Here is a 25,843-nt window from a genome sequence, read left to right as displayed (position 1 = left end):
TACAAAAAATCTGTTTCGCAGCGGATTTGAACTCAGAACCTCCAAATCAGCATGTAAACATTTTATCCACTAAGCCACACAGGCTACTTGTGTTACAATGCGATAATTGTGCACATAGTTATTACACCAGTCAATCTTTACAGGCTGACTTGCAACAAAATTCACATTACAGTTATTTGGCATCAAAAGGTTCGCTATGTCTTACTCTGCGGCATTGTAGGTGGGTGTAAAATATGTGGAAATGTGATTACAAGCTCTTAAAAGCTCAAAACGAACAGTTAATCGCAGCCATCACGAAAAAGCCGTAGTTTGGAATCTCTTTATTATGATGACGCACTCAAACGTTGTGGTTATTGTTTTGACACGTGATGTTATCACATGAAATTAAAGGCCGATAAAAGGATCAATATAAAACGTCTCGTAGCACTAGTTTATGACCAACACTTCGGGCTCTACCAGAAAGCCCACATCAAATATAGATGCTCGCTACTTTACAGTTTTGTTTCAGCTTGGTCTAATTATCTAGTCGTAAACTGATCATGTGACACATACTTCCTGCCAAACCACGTGAATAATTTTTGCAGCATTTCTCGACTATCACATGTGACCAACAGGCTTTATCAGAGAATGATATGCACTCCTTCGGGCTAAGGTTAACAAATTAAACAAATTTTTACAGTAAGTTTTGAGATTTCAGTGCTCAAAGTGACAGCATTACAATGACGATGAAATAGACATAAATAAACGATAGACATGGTTTTGTTGAATGCGTGAAGTATATTTGTGAAAATATTTCGACGAACAAGGTTGCATGAAAGTTTTAACAGAAGCCATCGTGTTCACCTATGTCCCATTTGAGCCATTTTGGAAAGAGATTCTAATCTACAGCGTTTTGGTGATCACTGAATGAAAAATTTTACCAGAAGAAAAATACCTGCTCAGACTTACCCAAAATGCTACAAATATATGTATACTAGCCAAATTCCTGGCGTTGCAAGGGTAATAAAACAGTTTTTGCACAGAAAATTAGTTTTTATTAAAGATACTGCATCACATTAGAACGATGGGAAAAGTTTCCCAACCCAGCAATCGAATTGGGTGCATTCAGATGTACGGATGCACAGTCTTTGATTAGTAGCTGCAATAAGTATGAGCGCTGTGCCATAGCACAACCAGATAGCCGCATGGAGTGGTGGGTTTAATGCGTGTTACGTGTTCTGAACAAATCGGGTTTCCAAGTTCAATCCCATTACCAAGCGGATTTTGCATTGCTAAATTGTAATCACTATAACTGGACACAGGTCGAACAAAAAGACAAACATTGCATTTTATAGAAGATACTCTACGGGATGAAAATGTTCGATGTATTTAACAATTCGCGAGTTCACTTACAGTCAAATGTGCGCAATATTAAAATCTGTGAGTAATTAGTTTTATTTTTAACCCATTGGCAGGCATGGCAACATTTTTGTCGTTGTGCAATACTGACGCTAGTGGGCAGAGTGACTATTATGTCGCCACACGAACGTTTTTTATAAATTGATTTCTGATTAACTAATTGCCTTTTTTTGTTTAATTTTTTACCAATAGTAAACTAAAATAGATTGGACTCTGTTAGCAACAAAAAATATGCCATTTTGAGAAGAAAAAAACGATCGTTTTTGCAATACTAAATGAAAGACAAATCCTAAATAAAAACGTATTTAGATAAAATTGGAAAGTAATTTTGTTTGTAGCTTGTTCCTACTTTTGTTTCTGATTTCTGAACGTTTTCCCAGAGTGCAAAAAACTTTCTTTTACTGTCATGGCATCCTCCAAAGGCTATAGAGTATAGAGGAACAAGAATAGGCACATGGTGTCAAGACTGCGATGTAGGCCTCTGCAAGGTCAAATGCTTCCAAAAGTACCATAGCTAGAGAAACAGTTATATGAAGAATTAACTTGAAACATGTTTATTTGTATTTACCTGTATCATGAAAACATAATACACATATACAATATCTTAAATAAGAGCGTATCAATGATTTTTTAAAATCGATTTGTGAAAAACTAATTTGCCCAGGGGGTCTCAAATAGCCAAAAAAACTCGCCTGCAAAAGGGTTAACACAAGGGAGAATAACGACTACCTCAAATTAAAAACTAGCCGCTAGGCAGAGTTAGTAAACGTAGCTGAGTTCCAAACTCTTTTAAAATCTTCGCCGGGGCTTTGAGCTAAGCCCATTGCCAATGCGTCACACTTCTTTACCAAATTTTTCAAGGTTGTCCCAAGTTATTCGAAATTCGGCATGGCGTCATCATCGAAAAAAATCTCCTGCAGTTCTTTACGTTGAAAAAACTCATAACTTACCTACCACAAGTGGTTGGTTCACAAAAGGCCTCCAAATCGATGAACATTCATGAAAAACTCTGAATGCAGCAAAAAATTTATCGCTTAGCATGATCGACATAAAATTCTTAGCTAAACAAACAGAAACCTAAACACGTGGTATAGACACGTGAATGTTTTACTCTACTGCTAGCTGCTTTCACGGATTAATATAGTCGCGAATGTGTTCATCCGCGAATAATTTGGTCCGCGAATATGCTTGAAAAGACCATTTTCGTGAAAATTACCTCTGCGAAAAATTTCATCCTGTAGGGTATAACATAAACTTAGTTAAACTTATAGCACACACAGCAATAAAAAACCACCTTCATTTAAAAGTTAGATGGTAAATAAATGTTGATCTTTTGCACAAAACCTTTTTATTACCTGTGCAACCCCGGGCATTCATCTAGTATAATACAAACTGGAATCTAGCGATATAATTCTCAATTCTTCTTAGTGGTTCGAGTACATACAAAAAAGAGAAAGTTTATGACAATCAGCAAATACAATACGAGAGGGTGGGATGTGATAAGTGACAATACCTTGGCCAGTATGCCTTTGTCCTTGATAACATACTCATATGTCGTTATCAGAACATTAAACTTGGTGCCTCTCATCTGCGCCTGAATCTCCCTTCGGTTGTTGGGTGAGCCTTTGTAAGCAAACTTCATGACAGCAGGAGCCCACTTCTCAAACTCAAGAACCCAGTTAGCCAAGGTTCTAGAAATAATAGAGGAGGTCGAATTAGCCTCTCAGAAAAGAAGCCACATTCTAACCACTAGTTGGTAAATAGAAAGTGTAGCGATTTAGGCAGATTGTAGCACAAGCTATCGCTAAACAACAATAGAACAGAATAACAATAGTGATTGAGGAGACGGTAAAGTCGCCATAGAAGAACTCCTCAAGAGCATCTATAGCACGGATGTACTTACGAGAGGGGAACGATAATGAGAAAGGGCCCGTTCACCTTCTTTCTTTCCATCAGATAGGTAATCAGAGCTATCGTCTGAATGGTCTTACCCAGTCCCATCTCATCAGCTAGAATACCGTTAAGGTTATTGTTCCAGAGAGAAACCAACCACTCGAGACCCTTTACCTATAACAATGGTGTAAAAGACTGTCAAGAGTTCCCTTATCTTATTATTCAGCTCTCATGTCACGCACCCGCATCTAGTCACATGACATTACAAAAGACTACAAATGCTAGGGAACTTCCTCCACAACTCAACCAGAATTGACACTTTTCAAAGAGGGTAGATGATGAAGGTACCTGGTATTCCTTGAGCCGCCCGTTGACCATGATGCTGGCCTGGTCAGTGACGGTCTCTCTAACTGAATGAGCCTGCATGTAGTAGTTGGCCTCTTCACCACCCACTAGATTAGTAACCTTGTAGTCGTCATCATCGTGTTTGGTCTTAGCTCTGTACAATACACAAATAGTTACAGTTATGAGATATTCTTATTATGTTGCTCTGTACAAAATACAGATAGTTGCAGTTATGAGATACTCTTTTTGAGTGGATGATACTCCTCATGGTTAAATAGATAGTTTACAGTAAAGACCAGAGCCAATCTAAGGGAAAGTTCATTCCTTACCCTCATACTCAGATCTATGCAAGCAATGTGCTCATACTCGGTAAACACTAACATGACAGATGAAGCCTATGGATAGCGCCATAGGTGGATGCGTATAGACAACAAGACGGAGAGAGTGCAAATAACACTCACATTGCTATCACCTCTTCTGTGTCCTCCTCTGGATCCAAATCTTTGACTCCCTCCTCTTTCTACAATACATTATAGCCTAATTAACGATGGATAATACTAGTGCACATGTATCAGCTTCAATTTCAGACCATATTCAGTAGCCGCCCTTATAAATTAAATCTCCTATAACATAAATTCCACATAACGTAAAGAATTCATGTGAAGTTTTTGCTTCATACTTTGTAAAGAATCCCATAAAACGTAAAGTGTCAGGCCGGTGCACATTCTCAAATAGGATTCAAACAACGAGAATCTCGCAGATAACCCTAACAATATTAATATCTTTTGCTGCACTTAATATATGCCTCCATTAAATATACTAGTATCCTGGCCATCTAGTTCGGCGTTAGAAATCGTCAGGTGTGCCGACAAAGCACAGAAAATTAGTAGCCATGCAATTACTTATAAATACCTAAAGGCGATCTATTGGTGCAGGCGTCTGAGTGTCGATATACCAAGTTTAATGTCACAGGTTTTAGTTTCGTCGAAAGCAATCTTTCATCTTAACCTCGAATCCTGGTGACGGTCAGCCAGACACCACTCCTAATACGTATAGTAAAACCATATTTTTGTTTTACTTTTAGACATATAAAATGTTTTGCACTATTTTTCCTTTGCAGAATAGACCTAGCTGTCTAAAAGAAATGGAAAGAACTGATGTAAATTGACATTGAAGTTGTCCGCTCCCCTTAACATTTCGTAGAATTACCGTTATCATGAACCATAAACCGAGTGCAAATGATAAGAGGAAAAAACTAGTCGATACAAACCATTAATACTACAGTTGAACCATTAATACTACAGTTGAACCATTAATACTACAGTTGAACCATTAATACTACAGTTGAACCATTGATACTACAGTTAAACCATTAATACTACAGTCGAACCATTAATACTACAGTTGAACCATCAATACTACAGTTGAACCATTAATACTACAGTTGAACCATTAATACTACAGTTGAACTATTAATACTACAGTTGAACCATTGATACTACAGTTAAACCATTAATACTACAGTCGAACCATTAATACTACAGTTGAACCATCAATACTACAGTTGAACCATTAATACTACAGTTGAACCATTAATACTACAGTTGAACTATTAATACTACAGTTGAACCATTAATACTACAGTTGAACCATTAATACTACAGTTGAACCATTAATACTACAGTTAAACCATTAATACTACAGTTGAACCATTAATACTACAGTTAAACCATTAATACTACAGTTGAACCATTAATACTACAGTTGAACCATTAATACTACAGTTGAACCATCAATACTACAGTTGAACCATTAATACTACAGTTGAACCATTAATACTACAGTTGAACTATTAATACTACAGTTGAACCATTAATACTACAGTTGAACCATTAATACTACAGTTGAACCATTAATACTACAGTTGAACTATTAATACTACAGTTAATGTACATTCTTTAAATTGCAGAAGTTAAGTCCAGCTTTTTCTTTTTGAAAGGCCAAAAGGAGTGAATTTTGAAAAATCTCAGAACAGATTAGGTAATTTACATGTGTTTTAATGTTCATACAACACGAAATCCCTATAACGTAAACCTTACTAGAATGGATAATTTACGTTGTAGGCGCGTCTACTGTATAATTTTAATATGGCATATGAAAGTCTTTACAATACAGGATAAAACGCAGTAGGTGGAAATTAGCAACAACCTAGACTATCTGGTCAGATATCACACTGTTGAACCAGAACAACCTAGACTATCTGGTCAGATATCACACTGTTGAACCAGAACAACCTAGACTATCTGGTCAGATATCACACTGTTGAACCAGAACAACCTAAACTATCTGGTCAGATATCACCCTGTTGAACCAAGCAGTCAAGTATTATTTTTAATACCTCGTCATTCTCCTCATCACCGGAGCCTTCCTGTGCTGCCACTTCGAAGCCTGGGTTTGCCTCAAGCCACGCCTCCAGTTGGCTAGCTAAAGGTGCTTCATCTCCTATCAACTTGTGACCAGTCTCGGTGTGCACAACTGCAACCTAGAGTCGACAGAAATAAGACATTTGAACACTTACCAACAAACTGAAGATGAGAGATGTTAAAAATGTGCGAATAAACCCAACTCAGGTGCATGCTTGCTAAGAGTCTCCTAAACCATACCCTGTCTTAGGATTCAATAAAGAAACTCCTAGTACAAACAGGAACAGAGGCAGTAAAAGCAGATCTACAAGCTACAGCTTTGATAGACTAACCCTAGGATCTGGTTGGTCAACAGGGCCTCCTCTCTTCTTACGCTGCTGTTTTTTTCTTGTCTCAGCCTTGTGCTCTTGCACGAGGGTTGTGAGACTCGTAATGAACTCATCTGTCTGGGAAAGAAGGTAAGCCAGTCTCTTGTCTTTCTTCTGGTCGATGAGCTTTCTGTACCCTTCTTCATCTTCAGCCTATGAAATGAATATGAATAAAATAAGGAAAGGTTTAGCAACAAATGAAAATTAAGACAAAAAGAAATGAGGTGGATTATGAGACAGGGAGGGGGGTGCCTAACAGTATCAACCTTCACACTATCTACATGTAGGTTACTCACCTAATATGACAAGGTATGATAACTTCTTTGAATAAAAATTAATCTTGAAAGTACTTCTAACAAACCCTCAATAGTATTTAACAAAGATTTAAGAGCAATGAAATTAATCCCCAAAACAAACTACAATGCACTCCGCAATGCTAACTTACTCAACTTGAAAAAGGTCATTAATTATTATGAATACTTTGGGCATCAACTAACTACAGTATCACAAGCCATAACCTACAACCATTACATGATGCACTTTCCTTGACAACCTAGCAAGATGATTTAACAGCCAAAAACTAGAAACAACTAAAAATTGCGCTCTATCCTCGATAACTCACCATGAGTCGACGCATTCTTTCCTTTTCAATACGCTCCTGCTCCTTTTTCTGCTCTCTCTCCGAGTTGGCGTGCCAGGTGATGACCGCCTTTGTCAGCCTGCTGGTCTTGCCCTGGTTGTTCCGATGATAGTCTTTGAACTCCTTGTAGTGGTGCAAGACAGCTGTCAGATATTCCTAAGAGATACCATATAGCAACATCCGGTAAACACAATCAAACCAGTGAGTAACCTCAAGGGTACAAATAAACAACTCCTAGCTTTACCACATGTAACTCGATACGAGTATCCTGCACAATTCTATGATAAATATGATCATGTCTTAGTAGAGAGGAACCCTAGTGTACTGCACTGATGTTATCTGTGCACTGCATGTCATAAATTAAAAAAAAGTGAAGAAACCGACTGTGTTTGGTTTAAAAAAATATCCTATCTAAGACAACGGAAAACAACCATTTTGCATGTTTCACTTCTTTTGATTTTAACGTAAACATTAAAGTAGCGAAAGCTAGGTTACGTGAAGGTTACGATCTAAAAATACTCTGATGAAAGAGTGCACTCACGTATCCAAGAAAAGATTGTGCAAAATAACAGCAGAACAGAACAATTTTTTGTGTTATTTCCACCAGTTATAACATAAGAGTTAAAGGGCTCATTCGGTTGAAATCTGAAATTTAGGTTGGAGCCTGAGGAGCAAAATTCTCAAAGTTTCTGATCGAAAACCAAATTGGCCACGAATAGAACCATTGAAATCCCGAGGTATGACTGTAGATAATTTTTTTCTCCTTCACACATCTTTAGACCAGACATACTGATTATGTAATCTTACCATTTATGACCTTTATACCATTTTCATTGGCAGACCACTAATTATTACATTCGTAGGATATCACAGCATCAAGGGTGTGACTATATGTTGACATGGCATAATATGGCAGCCGCTTACTGGTTCATAACAATGTCCGCAAATTCAAGGAAGCGACATGTCAGTAAAAAGTTGCAATAAATTTAAACGGATATTATTGCAGTAGGGTAGATAGAGCAGAAGAGATGAATGTTTCCTCGTTCATGACTCACAAAGATTCATCAGTTCATTGTTAACAATGAAAATAATGAGAAATCAATTGACCTGATGTCGCTGACGTCGTTTTCTCTCCTGCTCGATCTTCTGCTGTTTCTCCAACTTCTCAGTGACTCGAGCCTCTCTCAGGGTCTGTCGTTTGATTCGTTTATAGGCGTGGGTATTGAGGGATGTCTCTATGGTTGTATCCTTCTTCATCTGGCTTACCACCTCTCTTCTCAGCTGTAGAAAACCAACAACTCATAGTAAATGTACTACTAGTTGCTCAATAAAGGTTTCTCAATAAATGTACTAGATGTACATTTATTGAGAAACCACAAGAGAGTCACATTACAACACAAAAGAGTACAACTGGAGGGTGACATGGCATAGTAGTTAAAGAAATATGAAGATAATAACAAGTCTGTTACATGAAAACATTGCATTAAAGTAGAAGACTAACCTGTCGCTGGAGATCAAGTAGCCTCAGCGCCTTCAATTCGATCGTTGCCTTCACCTTGAGATCCCCAGGTATATTAATTGGTAGGTTCTCCAACACCTTCATTCTCATTTGTATTCTATTTGCTAGTCTGCAATATTCAGTTAAATGAATGACAGAGAAATACCTCTTGAGATCGGAACAAGCATACAATATAGCAAATGAACCCCCAATACGTTCCTCAAAACAATTTGAGCCTACAGTGCAAATGCGTTGGAAATGCAAGGCGTTTTGCATCAGACCGAATGGCCAAACTGATAAGGCAGGTTGTAGTTGCATTTTTCCTTCTGCATAAACCTTTTCACCTGTTTCTCAATTTTACAGAACTACCAATAAACAAATGCATGCTTCATGCAGAAGGTAAATCTAAGAAAGAGAAATCAGGGAAATCTAAGATTACCTATTCTCTCGTTCTTGAAGAAGATCGACTGGATCTATGCCAGGAGGTTTGGGAACTGGAGCCAGACGGTTGTGCCGAGCCTGCATGAGTGACTGCGATCTCGGAGAAATCGGGTTTTTCATATCTGTCATGATATCAAAATGGCAATCAACTGGCTAAGAGACAACTCACAAATGTTTGAACAATCTGCATAAACGGAACAGCGTGTTAATAACGAGAATAGGAACAACTTACGGTGAAGTTTACCCTGTACCGCCATCAGCAGAGCCTCAGGAATGGGTTGGCCTCTAGACAGCAGCTTGTAGGCCATAATCTGTGCCCTCAGTTGTTGTAACTGGTTTGGATTCATTGACTTATCAGCTCCAGGAGGGAGCACACCGCCTAAAATAACCGATATCAAATGATGATAAGTGGTCAGTGATATTTTTGTTACATGAGTCGACCAACCATGTTATTTGACTTCGCCATCAAAGCACAGAACCTCACAGAGTATATGTTTATGTGTAGAAACACGTAATATGAATATGTACCCATATCAGACATTTGCTGCTGAGAGACAACGCTGTCTGACTGCTGCGCGACGGATGATGTAGGAGGAGCCTGACTAGAAGGGGACATAGATGGTGTGGTAGATGGGAAAGCTGATCTCGACCTGGCAGCTAAAACAGGTCAAAGATAAAACTTAACACTATTATAGATGCAGCCAACAGGTTAAAAAACACAGCTGAAATAAATTTTTATAATACGCACACGATATCAAACAAAAACTCAAGTCCGAGCAAAAAACTTCATTGAACTAGCGAACACTTGCCAGCAAAAAATAGACTCACCCATAGAAGGTTGTTGTGATGCTGAACCTTGAGGCTGCTGACCTGCCTGCTGTGCAGATGCGTGGGAAGAGGGAAAGTTCTGTTGCTGTGGACCACTCTGATTGTATGTCTGCTGCCCTGACTGCATTGCAGCAGGTGTACTACCCTGTTGGTAGGAGGCTTGACTGCTAGGAGCCTGTGAAGGTGTCTGCTGCCCGGACTGAGGAGCGTTATGACTGGGTGGCTGCTGTGGCATCATGGCCCCTGGGGGTCCAGTTTGATTGGAGTGCTGCGCCGAACCAGGAGTTCCTTGCTGCGGTGGCACCATCCCTGCATTGTGCATTCCGTATTGACCCCCAGGCATCATATGAGGAGGCATCTGGTGACCTGGTATGTTCTGGTGGCCTTGCGGCATCATGTGTGGTGCCCCTGATGACGAGCCAGACTCTGGTTGAAATGGGCCGGTGTGGGGCCCTTGCTGCTGCCCGTGACCGGAACCTGGCATCCTTGGCTGACCATACTGCTGACCCATGTGTGGCTGGCTTCCATGGTGACCAGACCCCTGATTAGGTCTCATCATCGGCATGTTAGGATGTTGCTGCGGTACCATTTGATGTCCAGCAGGCTGAGGGGGTACACTGAGCATCATCTGTTGCTGACCAGAAGGTTGGTGCTGACCAGAAGGCATTTGTGATGGGGGCACACTGTGCCAACTGCCAGGCTGTGGAGGCATGCTAGATGAAGCACCCTGCATTCCTGGCTGGTAGGGACCTGATTGTCCGGCGCCAGGCATGCCAGAATGTGGTGGCATCCCGGGCTGAGTAGCACCAGATGTAGGACCAGACATTGCCGAAGCAGAGTGTCGGTTTGCTAGAGCAACCAGCTGGTGATATCGCTGGTCTCCTTGCATACCTTTTTGCTCCATGCTGTGGATAGCCTAGTAACCAAAAAATATGTATCTTCAGATTTTACTAAGAAGTGAACAGTATAATTGATAGTAAATCATACACGCAAGTATACAAAACATAAAAAGTGCTTCTATAGACTAATTTTGGGCATATCACATCAGTGTCTAATTGAAAGACTTCCCATGTTCATATCAGTTTTCTAGGACACTGAGCCATACTCACACGCTGCAACTTAGCAACATTGTCATCCTGATAAGCGGGTGTAGGGGCAGGAGCTGTCATCATTCGCACCGGGTCCTCAGAGGATGACATGGCGACCTCTCCAGTACACCTATATAATTTATTATGAGTTAATGTAATCTCGCAGCATGGTGGATGAATTATAGCATATAAAGCTGTAGCATAGTGGAACTGTTATTCAAATAGGTGATACAATTTTAGAAAGTCACATCTCCTGTAGGTAAAGCACGATCACAAACCCCAACTTGATTGTTTGTGACAAAACTCTATCATTCATATATTTTGTTGGTATATCAAGTTTGTTTACCTGTATCTAGATTTTAATACCAATGGAGACCGACAAACAGTCCATTTTACAACATTTTGTGTTGTAACAATACTTCTGTCATCACAGTCAAGATAAAAATGATTTGAAGAGGTCTTCATATAAGGATCTCTGTAGACATCAATAACAGTCAAATTTAAAGTGTGGTTGAATGGGAATTATTACAAATGTGGTTAAGTCAATATCAGGTGTATTAATGATAATACCAAAGAGGGAGAGAGCGAATGTTCTGGTGATGCTGTCTGCAATATAACTGATTGGCAAAATACTGACACTATCTTCCAGTTATTTCTAAACAATTTGCATACACCGTTCACCAGAGGTACACATTGTCTTTAACTCAAAACTAATGATCCAAATTAATCTCAAGAAGTTGCAAATGTTATAAAACAATTAATAATTTGTCGTCAGCCAATTGGTTTATGGTTTGTTGAGGACTGTAGGTATATGTATTTAAGGTACTTAAAAAAATGGCAGACTTCAGCTACCGTCTGTTTTATCCAAAGTATAGTTAGTCAGCTACAGTCATACACAAGTTATCCAAAGGTCATAAGATAGAAAATGCGTGATTCAAGACAGCCCTAGATCCGTTTTGCCAGATCTAAATCTAAACTTAATCAGTTGGGTAAGATTGTCAAACAAAATAATAACATACATTGATTTTAGATTTTTTTTTCATGAGTAAGATATTTATACTTTTAAAATTTGTTCAGCCTGCTTGTGAGAATGCACCTATCTTATTTTACATTGTAGACTTACATTGTACTATTCAGTGGGTCAGTGATATATCCTTGAGTTATTCAAATTTGAAATTACATGATCTGTTCTTAGACTCATTCTGCGATACCAAAACTCACTACTGTTGCAACCTCTGGGTCTGTTATTGTTGAAAAAGTCAGTCACCTCTACATCGTCTGTTATCAGCCAAATCAGCCAAACTAATAAATAATCGATTACTTTTAGCAAAACCAAATGGCAAAACTCTGCATGCCAGGTTATAAACCAATGTCAGTCAAGTATGTTACAAGCATAGCTGTGTCGCTGACTTATCTCCATCGTGTCAAAGAATTATAATCAGTTAAAATTTAGTCTTAGTTGCTACGTACTATTTCCTAGAGAAATTAAAATTATGGAAAAATTTAAGGCGAGCAGAGATTAATAAACATCCTTATAAAAATTATAACACAATCTTCGAAATCCATTAGAGAAAAAATACATTTTTATTGTATTTCTTTGAAAAAAAATCATGGCTGTGGGGTCAGCAAAATGTCAATAAATGTTTTTAATAACTTATGTCACAAGTAGGTAATAATACAGGTAGGCGCCAAAAAAAGTAATTACATATACTCAGTAGAATATGATGAGAATCGCTCAACACAAATTAATATTTAAACCTTTCCTTACCGCCATGAAATTAATTGAAGCTGGAAATGAACAATTAAAATTTTAAACTCGTCATTGCTTTATGAATTTTCCAAGGATTGGTAAACTGTTTGTCATAATTCAGAGTCATGGCACGAGTCATAACAATTATTACAATAATTATTCGCAAGGTTTGTCAGATAAAATACTGTTGAAATAGTGATTAGCAACTCGGAACAGCTCCTAAATAATTTACTTGCTATTGCTTAATGATCCCAACAAATTGATACAGAATCTTCCACATTCTCTAGAGATTTATTAAATTGATTCTTTAGTAGCTACATAAGCTTTGGCATAAGAGGGAGGATGAACACTTACTAGTAAGTTAATCTAGTAAAACGCATGATGCGTGATGAATTACGTGATGCTGCGTGATGGCTAAAATCATGCCAGATCGTCTTAATATTGCTCACCAGATGCATTTTAAGTAATATCTCAACAAACCAGCGCTTTTCTGTCCAAGTTTAAATTATTTTCAAGCTAATACAGGTCAAAGTTTTTTTTCAAGCATGTGTGAATACGACTCCTGACAATTTTAGCTAGTTTTAATAAATTTTGGACCAATTTTGACCCTCACGCATTTTTTCTGTTTGAAAAAAATCTCAACAAACTACAAAAATTCATGAGGGCCAAAAATTGGTCCAAAATGTATTAAAACTAGCTAAAAACCATTGAACTCAAAACCCCTAGAATGGCAGAGGTCAATCGCGAGTACGAAAATCCGGCCGACGCCATGTTCAGTTAGCGTTTGAGTTAATTACATTGTGTTCAATGTGAGAAAGAAATCTAATTTCAGATTTAACAGCTATAGAAGATCACGAATACACCGCTAAATCAAAGGAACAGACTACTGAGATTACTACTAATAATTTATGTAAGAGACAAAAGGGTGTAGGTGCACAGTGCTATTGCTATTCTATGAACTGCAAACACCGCAGGAATGGACCTTCAAAGAAAAGGGCATGACATTTCACAAGTGAGTCATTTCTGCTACTAGTTCTATAACTATTGCTAAAGTCTACGACTACTACTAGTTGTGCTACTAGTAGTTAGTACTGCCACTGGTTAGTTCTACTACACTAGTCACTGGGTGAGTGAGAGTCGATCAGTGTCACTACTGAGTGTACGAGTTTGACTGTAGGTTGTCGGTGATTAGATAAATTTATGAGCTAGTGAGTGAAAATTTTATTCCTTCAGAATGAAGGTTTTTTATTATTTAAATTTGGAATTTTTTATTATATTAATATTTGGGAACTACAAACCATTAGGTTATTTCTAAATATTTATATTTGAAAAAAATGTTTGTAGTGCCTATATTATTTATTGTTGTACCTGGATATAGCTAGCAGTAAGGAGATAAGAGTAATAATACTATTGTTATTACTACTGTTGCTAACTAACTACTACAGTTTAATTTTAATTTCTAGATTTCCAAACAAAGCAACTGAGAACTCTCGTTATTTACAACATGGTATCGCAACCGCAGAAGAGTGAATAAGCCTGATCTTTGGGCAATTATCTGCAACGAACATATCAATGATCCATGTTTTGATAGAACAGGTTAAAATGTTCGACTGAAGTCATTTAAAGGTAATATTTTTCAATGTTGAATGGTGCTTTTCAATGATTGAATTCAAAACAATATTGTCAAGCACAGTGCTGCAAGGTTGTTCAACTTAAAGTAGATATATCTAAAAAAAATCGGAAACCTCAAACAGCCCGCAAAACAGTGACAGCTGCCACAGCAAGTGCTTATGAATATGTCTGCAGCTTAGAAGATATTGATGTGAATTTCTCTAGTTATGCATCTGTGGCAAAGGTTAGTACATCTTTGCAGTATTTCTGCAATTCGTTTGTCATTTCTATTGAAATAATCTCATGGATGCAATCCATTTTTGAGTCATGCTTGATTAAGAAATTTCCATTAAGCTTTATGCCTAAGATGTGTGTGAATGACTTCCAGTGAAAATTGCCACATTCTCATTGTACATAGCGATATGGTAGCATTTTGACCTGTTTTATTCTCGCTTATTTTATTAGTTGTATTGTTGTATTTTAAGGGTACTATGTTTATGTGAATAAGACATTCATTTTTGCTAATTTTATGTAATTGTTATAATTGAAGCTTTTGTTTAGGTGGTTGGAACAATAATCCTACTGTTACTCAGTTTAAGGCTACCTTTCGCAAACTTATCAGCAAATGTGGTGCAAAATCAGATGCTGGTAAGACAGGTAACGTTGCTGCTCAAAACAAGATTCTCATCATACAGGCTACTCCAGAAGTTGATCAGTTTGTGGAGCACACAATGATTTTAGTTGTCACATTTCTGTTGTAGGTAACAGTATAGTCTATATAGCTGGCTACATTGTGCAAAAGCTAACTAAAGTGCTGTCGTGACATTGGCCGTCAGTCGCTGGTTACCACTAAGTCAAGTATCCAGTACTGACATCTCTATACTTTACTCGAGCTACAAAACAATGAAGGATTGGTGCATTCATCAGACGGTGTCATCAGGACCCTGCTAGTTGGAGATCGATACTTTCGTATTAATACAAAGCCAGATCCACTTCATTGTGTGGTGTATGTTATCAGTAGTGTATGATCCAGTGATGTGCTATGCCTTGGGAAACACCTTACGGACACGGCAGATGGCATATCCAACCACTGCGTCATTGATGAAAAACCTTTTTCAGTCGTTTTATGATCTCCGACAGCATCATTATGCTAAAATCCTACATTCAAACTGCAAGGTGCATCTTTGTGGCATAAAATACTAAAGTAGTACTTTTTAAAGGCCAGTAACAATGTAATCATTGTAATATTCATCTGTAGCTGTTGTTGTGCTGCTATTTCTAATCTGATTTAGTTCTAAGAAACTCTGATGCACCTTGACTCAATATTCAGTGGTATACAAATCTCCTTTTACACATTTTCTGTAAGATGTATGTATAAGTTTAATCATTTGATTACACTAATGCCTGCATTTCCTTGTTTGCATTATTTTGATTATCCTCTATTAAAACTGTTTTTAATTTTCGTTTAGTTGTTGCAGTAGTTTATTCCATCTTTTACAGATACTGTATTATACATATCATACATTCATAGGCTATTATCACTTAAATCTTGAAAACGGTTTCTGCTTTGGCAGCATATGTGTTGTTTTTATCGAAATACTTCATGTGCTAAGTTTTTCCATTATGGTTTATGCATATGTAATATAATTTTTAATATAATGGAACAGTTGTTATTTGCCCAAATATATCAGTTGCTGGGTTTATGCATCTGTAATACAACAGTTTGTATGACTAATATGGTCCACGAAAATCTATTTTACATCTACTTATCACTTATTATATCCAATAATATACAGCCTATGGGGCTGCATATCATTGTTATATCCCACTCCATATGTTATAAATAGGTTTTCTTCTATCCAGGCACTCTAAACCTTGTGTAGGAGGAATTTTTGTTAACACCCAGCTGGAAAATAACTATTCAACATGTATGTTTCCAGTTTCCCTCATTTTTCACTGTTTGTTTACAAACGGAACTAGCATACGATTAGCTCTCCGATATGGCGCATGCATTACGTATCACTATCAATGTAAAAGTCACGTGATTGCCATTCCAGGGGTTTTAAGTTCAATGCTAAAAACACTCTAAAATATATTAGAAATTGTCAGGAGTCATATTCGGACACGATTAAAAAATCTTCGACCTGTAATAGCTTGAAAATTAAACTTGGAAAAAATCTCTGGTTTGTTGAGATATTACTTATAATGCATCTGGTAAGCCATTAGTAGTAATTTTATGACGATTTGGCAAGATTTTAGCCATCACGCAATTCATCACGTGTCACGCGTTTTACTAAATCTGTAAGTTAATGAGTATTGGTTATCTAGTTATATGTCAATCTGGTGTGAGTGCAGGGGTTTCATAATAATATACCAGAGAATTGATACATCATTAGGCTACCATAATTACTTAACAATAACTCGTGATAATATTATTATTACATAATCTATATATATTAATCTCAATGTTTCTGTGTCTGTTAATATTTTAATCTGTGATTCTGTACTTTGCTGAGTCCAGCTATTGCTATTAAAATCTTGGAACAAAAAGTTCACATTGTGCTGGATTTGAACTCATGAAGATTGCACCCGTGGGTTTGTAAACCATTCATTTAACCACAAGTCTACGAAGGTTCTTCCAATTCCATTGCTCTTACTATTATATACCGTTTCTCCGACTTCAAACGTTAAATGGCGTATTAATTGATACATTTCGCTAACGGGTTGCGATGCCCGTATTATGAAATATTTTTTGCCTTGACTTTATAAAAAACGATGCTTTTCCAACCTCGTCATAATAGGAATAATTTGTTTTCCCGCCATACTATATCAACAAAACTTTCTCTCGAAATTAAAATTGGCGATTTGCGTACTGATTATATATGTTATTAAGAGATATACATTGCCCGCCATGGCAAGTTCAGCATTATCTGTAAATACGGGTAAATAGGGTAAATACGGATTCGCAAACAGACAAGTGATTAAATTCTAGTTGATAGCTTAAGGCTACTAAAATACGTGTTCAGTAAGCTAAATTCATTTAAGTTAGATTCAGCGTTTATGTTACACATCTGTCTCGAAGGTAAAAACTCTCCACAGTACGTTCTAGCCGTAGTACAATGTAATGTTACATTTTTTTGCAGATCATAACCACAACATGCAATAAAGGTTATTGCAGGTAACTATAAAACTTTACTAAGTTTAACATATAATAATTATATTGTTTTGTTACTATTTTTTAATGTTTTAGATGATTTTTACCAGGGGTTTGCATTAGATAATTACTAAAGGTTTCTACACCACTCCATACGATATTTTCACTTTATGACGCCAACACTGAAATGAACTAAAATTATATGATTGTATACCAAATAATTCTTCATTGTAATCGTAGCGAAAGATTTACATTTAGCCATTACTTGCTAATGATTCCAAATTTACATTTAAACACCTGTACGGTTTTATTTTTCTTCCTAATTTATTTCTCTAAAACACTTCCTGTATTATATAAAGTTTCAAAGTTACAGTTGTTTGAAAACCTTTACAGTTGTTTTATTTTTCCTCTAAAATCATTTGAACTGTACAAACAACTGTTTCTCATGATATGAAGTTTAAAAGTTAGAATAATAAATGTTGTATATGTTAAATGAAAATAACTTTTCTGTCCAAAGACTTATTTATCACCCGAACAACGCTGGGCTTTTATCTAGTTATTTATAAATTTCATAAAAAGTTAAACTACCGTAAAACCTCTAATTGAGCGCCATGACGCTTTATTTTTCAACCTCTACTCTATGGTGGTGGTCAATTGGATGCGGCATTCAAATAGAAGCTGGCGGGCTATTTTTCAAATGGCTTGTCAGAACTTTCAAAAGATAAATTTAGCCCAATTACAGGCGAAGCCAATGTCGCCTATATTTTGCCTTCTTTTTCTGGTGAACCAATATTAAGCATTTTGAATGCAATGAATCTGCTAACTTACCTCTAACTTGTCAATGCTTGTCTAAGATCTTTTAATAAATATGCATCGAGAAACTGAGAAATATCTCTACCAGTTGATATCTATTGCTTGCAATTGACCTGCGATGATATTATAGCTTGTTTTATTCTTTGGAATTTGTTGAAATTTTCAATTTTTATTTCATTCTAAATTTAAAGACATATTTCTATTTTATGTTTATACTTAACATTGTTGAATAAAAGCTCGTTGCACTCACTGATATGTTTGCTACAATCTACAGCCAAAACTAGCTTTTTATGTGCAATAGAAGTGGAGTTATGAGCACCGATTTATTGTAAGCTGTGTTAAGATAGCGGCAAGGATGCTATTAAATAACATGCTATAAATCTGCATATTTATAAGTTATACAACAATAACCTATCAAATTATACAAATATACATTCATGAGCAAGTGACATAGAAGAACCATAATTATATTACACACAGAAACAAAAAATTACGTTTTTAAAACAAAAATATTTCCATCGTTTGCTCGAATAGCTGCATTCTGATTGTTGCTTCCAATGGAACGAACACCTTCTAGTTGCCTAATACCTTTCACAGTATCTTCTCAACTCTGTTTTGCACTGCTGCACTAGTCGATATTAACTTACAAAAAAAATTTTGGCAGCGCAAACTTCTACGCGCCACATTTAGCACTAATGCAACGCATAAAAGTTTTCTGGCTAAAGGTTTGCTTGCCTAACCTTTGGTCCAAAATTTGCAAACCGGTTTTTATATGCATGACCTTCGAAGTATTAGGCCTTCGTTAAACGAGGAACTACTATTAGCCTGAGACATTTAGTAGTTATTTCTATGGCGTTGCTTTCAAAGTTCCATCTACCACCGTAAATTTAAATCATTTTTTATATATGTAAATGTACTTCAAGGTATAAAGACCGCGTTAAACAAGAAACTACTATTAGCCTGAGACAGTAATTACTTCAATAGCGTTGGTTTAACAGTTCATCTACCAACGTAAATTTGAGCCGTTTAAAAGAAATAAAAGTAGGCTACTTCGAAGTAGAAAGGCCGCGCTAAACAGAGAGCTACTAGTAGCCTGAGACCGTTATTGATTATTGCTACGGGGTTGCTTTCAAAGTTTTAACGGAAAATACGAAAAACTTTGGAATTGGACAATGAGAGAATTAACTGATATTGATAAAAACGATTCATTATTAATACGATTCTGTGGACATCTTTCTACTGATCAGTTTATAATATGGGCTCGAAAAGATCAAATAATGTCAAAGGGGCGGCCAAATGAAAGGTGGGTTCAATTGGAGGTCTTTTTTTAACCCTTCTATCAGAGTGGCGGTCAATTGGAGGTGGCGTTCAAATAAAGGGGAGTTCAAATATAGGTGGCGTTCAATTAGAGGTTTTACGGTATATTGATTAGTAACTTTATTAGTAACAGTAACTATGCAAGAATTTACAATGGTACAAGAAATTCTAAGAATTGCTGTGCAAGCATCATTAAATCTGCGTTTTTCAAGTTTTTTGCAGATGCTCAGACATGTGTAGAGTCACTTTCTATGAGTAACTGTTATGACATGTGATATTGGTGAGGATTTGTGTATGATGATTTCTTTCCCATTTCATTTCTACTCTGTTATACCTTATACACATCTATCTTGCCTGCTATTGCACAGCTACTTACTAGTAACATGCAGCAATCACACTATATTTTGTATAACTATCCTCTGTTATTATGCAGCAATCATTAAAAACATTTATAACTCTCCTTATACTGCAAGCAATCATACCATACTTCTGTGCTTTGTTAAAGTATAAACAGTCAAACACTTTCTTTGTGAGAAACAGAATACAAATGTGACACAACAACACTTCAGCCTGCTTTCTTCAGAATGATAAAAAGATAGTATCAAGCTCGTAACTTGCGAAACACCAGCATAAGATTCAGGACCAGTTAATAGTTTAATAGTTAGTGAATAACTGAACACCTACATAAGACACTAGCATAAGACTCTACACCAGCACTGGAGTTTAGTTATTGATAGATAACAAACACCAACAAAAGATCAACACCGGCATATGTTTTGATTATCCGATATAGTCAAACCCCAGCATTAGATCAGCACCAGCATAAGCCTGCCGGGGTGGCTATCTGCTCTCATTTTTTCAATTATTGAACTCGAGCTGTTTCTGCGTCAGACAAACCGAGCAAAGACTCAACAGGATGCTTTTTATCGAGAGTTATCCTCTCCCGGACGTTACGAGTGTCAAAAGCGGACAATCGCTAATTGCGCTAAATAACAGCATTTCGTAAGGTTTCGTTAATATTGCATCACGATGAGACACATTTGTTACAAGTATTCACAGAACGATTTTGCAAAGCAGCGTTATTAAGTCAAGTTTTTTTTATCGTCTAGTCTATAAAGTATGTTAACAATTGTTTCACAAACTAACTTTCATGACTGGCGCAATGTTGTATATAACTGGACAGGCACCAAAAGAATAAAATTAGATCACGAAAACGAAGATTACGTGTGCATACTACGACACCCTATAATAATCAGTATGTACAAATTTACCGTATGCCACCTGAAACTGCAAACAGACTGTGAGTCTTGACGTGTTGTTAGCAAAAGCAACTTTTCAATCTCACATAAAGGAAAAACGAAGTACTGAACAAATCTGTATCCGCTTGGACGACCAGTCTGAAAAACTCCATAAACATGCGCAAAAGAGGTCTTTTACAGAACGGTTTTGGTGTAATTATCTACGATGTCTGTGATAAAAATGTTGTAAATATATCGGCAAAGCTGTCGCTTAAATATAATCTAAAATGTTACGTGGTATAATACGGGAAATGTCTTTTATTCAACAACATCCGGGTTAAAAAGTCGGGCTCTGTGCGTTTTGACTATAGGTTGCAGATATGAAGTTTCATATGCTGCAAGGCCTACTAGAAACGTTACATGTTTAATAATGTGAGCTAATGAGCATTTTTGATAGTGTTTTTGCGTCATTCATTTGATATACCGTACTTGCATAAGTTGTGTAAACACTGACAATATATTGGAGAATCTGATCCGGTTGTTGCACAAATAAAAGCGTAGTAGATTTGCTAGGTTTTCAGGTCTGTCAAACTTACCAGGCTCATGTTGGCCGTATAAACTTTGCCATTTCAGCAGTAGTCTGTATTCTCCTACTCGCACATTAAGTCGATTAGAACATGATATCGAATGTAACCCATCCCAAAAATTAAGTTAATTGCTGTTGTGTGGTTAATGCAAGGAACACACGGTAACTCCTACACAACACAAATGATTGGTTATTTTTGCAACTATCGACTATGTTACAAATGTGTAATTACATATTTCTTGCATTAAAATTAAATTGGAGTTAAGTTGGTATATACCATAAGAAGGGGTAAGTATTGATATCTTAATCTTTAGGGTTTAGTCTAGATCTCAATGCAACCTTAGCTATGCTAATGCCAAGATAGTGCTCAGTATTAAAGGCGTATTTTATTCTCAAAACCAACATTTTATTACACTAGTAACAAAATCCTACAATAAGTAGGAATAATGACAATGGTATAAGCTGAATAACAATTACACCCTTACACTATAACATTTGCTAAGCTCTTAAGCTTCTCAGTCTCGTACCTTTATGAGATGGCTTATGCAAAGTAAGACGAGCAATTTTAACTGTCCTCTTGTATAGATATCTCTATTAGCCTCTGAGCATATGTCTGGGTATTCAAGCTTGTATCTAGGTGTATCAGGATGTTGGTATATGGGTAAATGTTGTCTTGTGCACGTCATTTGTTGGGTGCGAGGTGAGTGAAGGATGACGCCATTACGGTGTGATTCATCTCCGTCAGAAGGTTGACGCTTGTATATGTCCAAGGAAATGTACTGGATTGGTCGAGTTGTTCTTACTGTAAGTTTCTGTTATTGCGACCATATCTGGCAGTAGCTGGTACACATAACTGTCTCCAATTTTCTCAGGCTGGTTTCTGGCAGGTCAATTAATGCCACTTTTTATGGATTATTGCTTCCACTGAAGGTTTTTAATCCGCTTGTAGATAGGTATATGAAGACCGGTTTTTATGTACCAAACGTTTTGTTCATTGAATAATATATTAAGCATTCATATGTTCATTGAATATTCATATGTTCATTGAATATTCATATATTCTTTGAATATATCTTTGATAGTCCAAGGGTTGAATTCTGTTCGCATCTGAGCTAATTCATATTTCCATACAACATTTTCTCACGCTGTTTAGGAATGGTATGCCCTCGTATCGGTGTCGGCGTTCTATGGTAAGGCTGAAGTTAGTGTAAGGATGTAAAGGAAATATAGTAAAAATACAATTAAAGCGAAATAAAACTAAAAAACTAAGATGATGATACTTTGTGAACTCTGCACCATCAATAGTGAAAGTTAAGCATGATTAATAAATCCAACATCATGATAGAAAACAAATTTTTTTCTTGACTTTAAACAATAAAGCAATGATAAAATGTAGTGTAAGAATGTGGTTGATACTTTTTCTATGTGTTTTAGGCAAGTGTCAATTGTCATTTTGAAGTTTGGGTTAGAGATGCCCCGATTCTAATTTCACCAGCCGATTCAGATACCGATCCGATATACCGATTCTTATTGAAAAATAATCCGATTCAGATATCGATTCAGATCTTTTGTGTTGCATAGATAATTGTTAATTTTATTATACAAGTATAATGCAAAGAAAATATAAATATTGATGTATTTATTTGTTTGTATTTATGAAAAAAGATATACATGTATATATATTCACATACTGACATGCCGGGCATCTAGTAACAAAACAGTCCATGTTTCTTGTAATCTGCTATTAATAATGGTAATTACTGTTAGTGGTACAGCTTTCTCTGTGATAATGAAGTCTGTCTTCTATTGCTGAACGAACTGATGCATCTGTACAAGTTTAGAGCAAATAAATGTTTCTCTAAATTACCGTTAGTGATTCAATTATCTCAGTGAGACGTCCTCATCTTCCATCACTAGCGATGTAGCCAGTCGTACTGAAGAAGGATTCACTTGTCACAGATTATGGAAAACAGGCTAAATACCGATAAACCACTAAGTTTATTCTATGCGGTGCAAACGATACATCATATCATCAGGATCAAGAGAGATACGTGGATAACTTTATGCATCGACTGCTCAAATTACTTTCGTAATGCTAGTACATAGAAATATTACACTGCATTGTTGTTTCCCATCATTGGTCTCTTGTTCGTAATTGGCTACAGTAAATCATATCGCTGTAATTGGGAAATACCGCACTTGGCAATTACGTCCTGACTAAAGCCAAAAGATTCCTCAGCTGTGTTGATGTTTATCAGGCTATAGACATGAAATAGATTGTGTGACAGGCCTGGAATTCATTAGGTAAAAGTAAGGAACTTGCAGCTGATGATTAGTGTAGCAGGCTAAAATACGGTTTTCTGCTAAATAGTTAATCTGCAAAAAGTTTCTGAAGTTACCGATTTTTAAGCAAAGATCGGCCGATACCGATTCAGATACTTAAAACCCATATCGGCACCGATACCGATTCCGATATTGAAATCGGGGCAACTCTAGTTTGGGTGTTATTGTCATGCTGTTTGTATTGCGCCTCCTTTAATCAAGCGAACAGGTCCTCCTGTTGTCGCCTAAATTTTGTCTTCTTTTTCTGGTGGACTGATATTAAGCATTTTGAATGCAACAAATCTGCTAGCTTATCTTCAACTTGTCAAATATCTCTTAATAAATATGTATTAAGAAACCAAGAAATATCGCTACCAGTTGATATCTATTGGTTGTAATTAAAAAAAACATTTACATTGTTTGCTCGGATTGCTGCTTGATGAATGTTGCGTTTGATAGAACGAACATCTTTTGGTTGTCCAATATTTTCTACCATGTCTTCTGACCTCAACTCTTCTGCACTGCTGAACTAGTCGATATTAGCGTCCAAACAATTTTTTGTCAGGGCAAAACTTCTACGTTTTGCATTCAGCCCAAATGCAACACGTAAAAGTTTTGCTCACAAGATGTTACCTTTAGCCTAAAACTACTTGTTCATCTACCATCGTGTATGTAAACTGTTTTTTAAATACATGCAGTCCAAAGTATCAAGACCGCATTAAACAAAGAACTACTATTAGCCTGGAACAGTTATTAATTATTTCTATGGTGTTCCGTTCAAAGTTTTAATAGAAAAAAAGCGAAAAGCATTGGAGTTGGACAGCGAGAGAATTAATTGTTATTGATTTAAACGTTTAATTATTTATACGATTTTGTAGACACTTTTCTACTGATTAATTGATATTATATGTTCATAAAAATCGAAGATTGTCAAAGTGGTGGTCAAATAGAGGTGACATTCAAATAAAAGGTGGTACTCTATTTTTCAACCCTTTTTAATTGTGGCGGCCAAATAGAGGCAGCGTTCAAATAGAGGTGCCATTCAATTAGGGGTTTTATGGTAAGTTTTTTAAAAAGTGAGTATAGTTTTTTGGTCTAATTTACAATAAAATTCATCTTAAAAAATTCAAAAGTAGATTTTCATTGCATTATATGAAGCAATCTTCTTCGCTATAAAACCGTGTTACAATTAATAACGGGTAACAATGGCCTAATCTATATATATATATATTTATCAAAGTATGTCGTATGTGTATTCTAGGTTTGATTGTCCGGCTATAGCAATTATTTTAGCATTGCGTTCATACGTTACAAACACCCGGTTAGGAAATTTCGATCTATGGCGTTATCATATTTGATATATCATAACCACACGCTAATTATTTTAACAAAGCGACCACACGTTATGAAGCTGCGAGGAAGAAATATTTTGAGACTTATGTATATGCAGCCCGATGCTTTTTCGTCTTTATTTCGTTAGGGCTAATTTGTTCAGCCTCACGATATTGACGATAATTTATGTACCAACTTGAAATTTGGTGAAATGTACTTATTAAATTTGTTATTAAGACATTCAGTTGCTCGCAATGGCGAGTTCAGCGTTATTCGTTACGGTAAAACAGTTTCACAAACATAAAATCAGTTAATGATACAATTTCAGCTAAATGGCGTATTTATTGATACTATGCGCCCACAGGTCATTACGCCCTCATAAAACACGATGCTTTTCGCCAAACCGTATCAACAAACATTTTTCTCACGAAATGAATATTTGCCGACTGTTGTAGTGCTTTTCATGTGATCGTAACGATTTTTGTTTTCGCATTTTGTATTAATTGCATCATTACCAAATAATATGTTTCGTAGTTTACATACTTACTATTTATTTCACATCTTCAATTAGTTTCTACTTATTTATTCCAGCTGCTCAGAATACTCTTTTCCAGCTACAGTATGTTTTTTGGATTCTGATTTGGTACCTTGCGCTCCACAATCATTAAATAGGAATAAATATTTAGTTCATTTAAACAATCTTTTTTACGTTATTTTTTTAGTTCGAATTAAAACCTCTTTGTATGTTCCTATCAGCGCTCGCTTTGTGTATTAGCTTTTACTTCTTTCATTTTCAAC

The 25,843-nt window shown here is 36.4% G+C and overlaps 1 protein-coding gene across 1 annotated transcript in view; it reads right to left on the bottom strand.

The window, feature by feature from the left end:
• Window positions 1-20,957, bottom strand: part of LOC137406436 (probable global transcription activator SNF2L2) — a 32,575-nt gene extending 11,618 nt beyond the window's left edge. The window contains exons 1-15 of the mRNA XM_068093020.1: window positions 20,839-20,957; window positions 10,944-11,052; window positions 9,835-10,750; window positions 9,535-9,663; window positions 9,239-9,385; window positions 9,005-9,128; window positions 8,569-8,695; window positions 8,175-8,348; window positions 7,050-7,223; window positions 6,392-6,580; window positions 6,035-6,178; window positions 4,098-4,156; window positions 3,640-3,790; window positions 3,302-3,465; window positions 2,912-3,089 (exon numbers count right to left, since the gene is read on the bottom strand). Of these exons, the coding sequence (XP_067949121.1) occupies window positions 2,912-3,089; window positions 3,302-3,465; window positions 3,640-3,790; window positions 4,098-4,156; window positions 6,035-6,178; window positions 6,392-6,580; window positions 7,050-7,223; window positions 8,175-8,348; window positions 8,569-8,695; window positions 9,005-9,128; window positions 9,239-9,385; window positions 9,535-9,663; window positions 9,835-10,750; window positions 10,944-11,033 (2,766 nt within the window). The 5' untranslated portion in view covers window positions 11,034-11,052; window positions 20,839-20,957. The remainder of the gene's footprint in view (window positions 1-2,911; window positions 3,090-3,301; window positions 3,466-3,639; window positions 3,791-4,097; window positions 4,157-6,034; window positions 6,179-6,391; window positions 6,581-7,049; window positions 7,224-8,174; window positions 8,349-8,568; window positions 8,696-9,004; window positions 9,129-9,238; window positions 9,386-9,534; window positions 9,664-9,834; window positions 10,751-10,943; window positions 11,053-20,838) is intronic.
• Window positions 20,958-25,843: the final 4,886 nt, after the last annotated feature.

Source organism: Watersipora subatra, chromosome 10 (genome assembly GCF_963576615.1).
Source record: "Watersipora subatra chromosome 10, tzWatSuba1.1, whole genome shotgun sequence".
Lineage (NCBI taxonomy): Eukaryota > Metazoa > Bryozoa > Gymnolaemata > Cheilostomatida > Watersiporidae > Watersipora > Watersipora subatra.
This window is presented reverse-complemented; position numbering and strand designations above follow the sequence as displayed.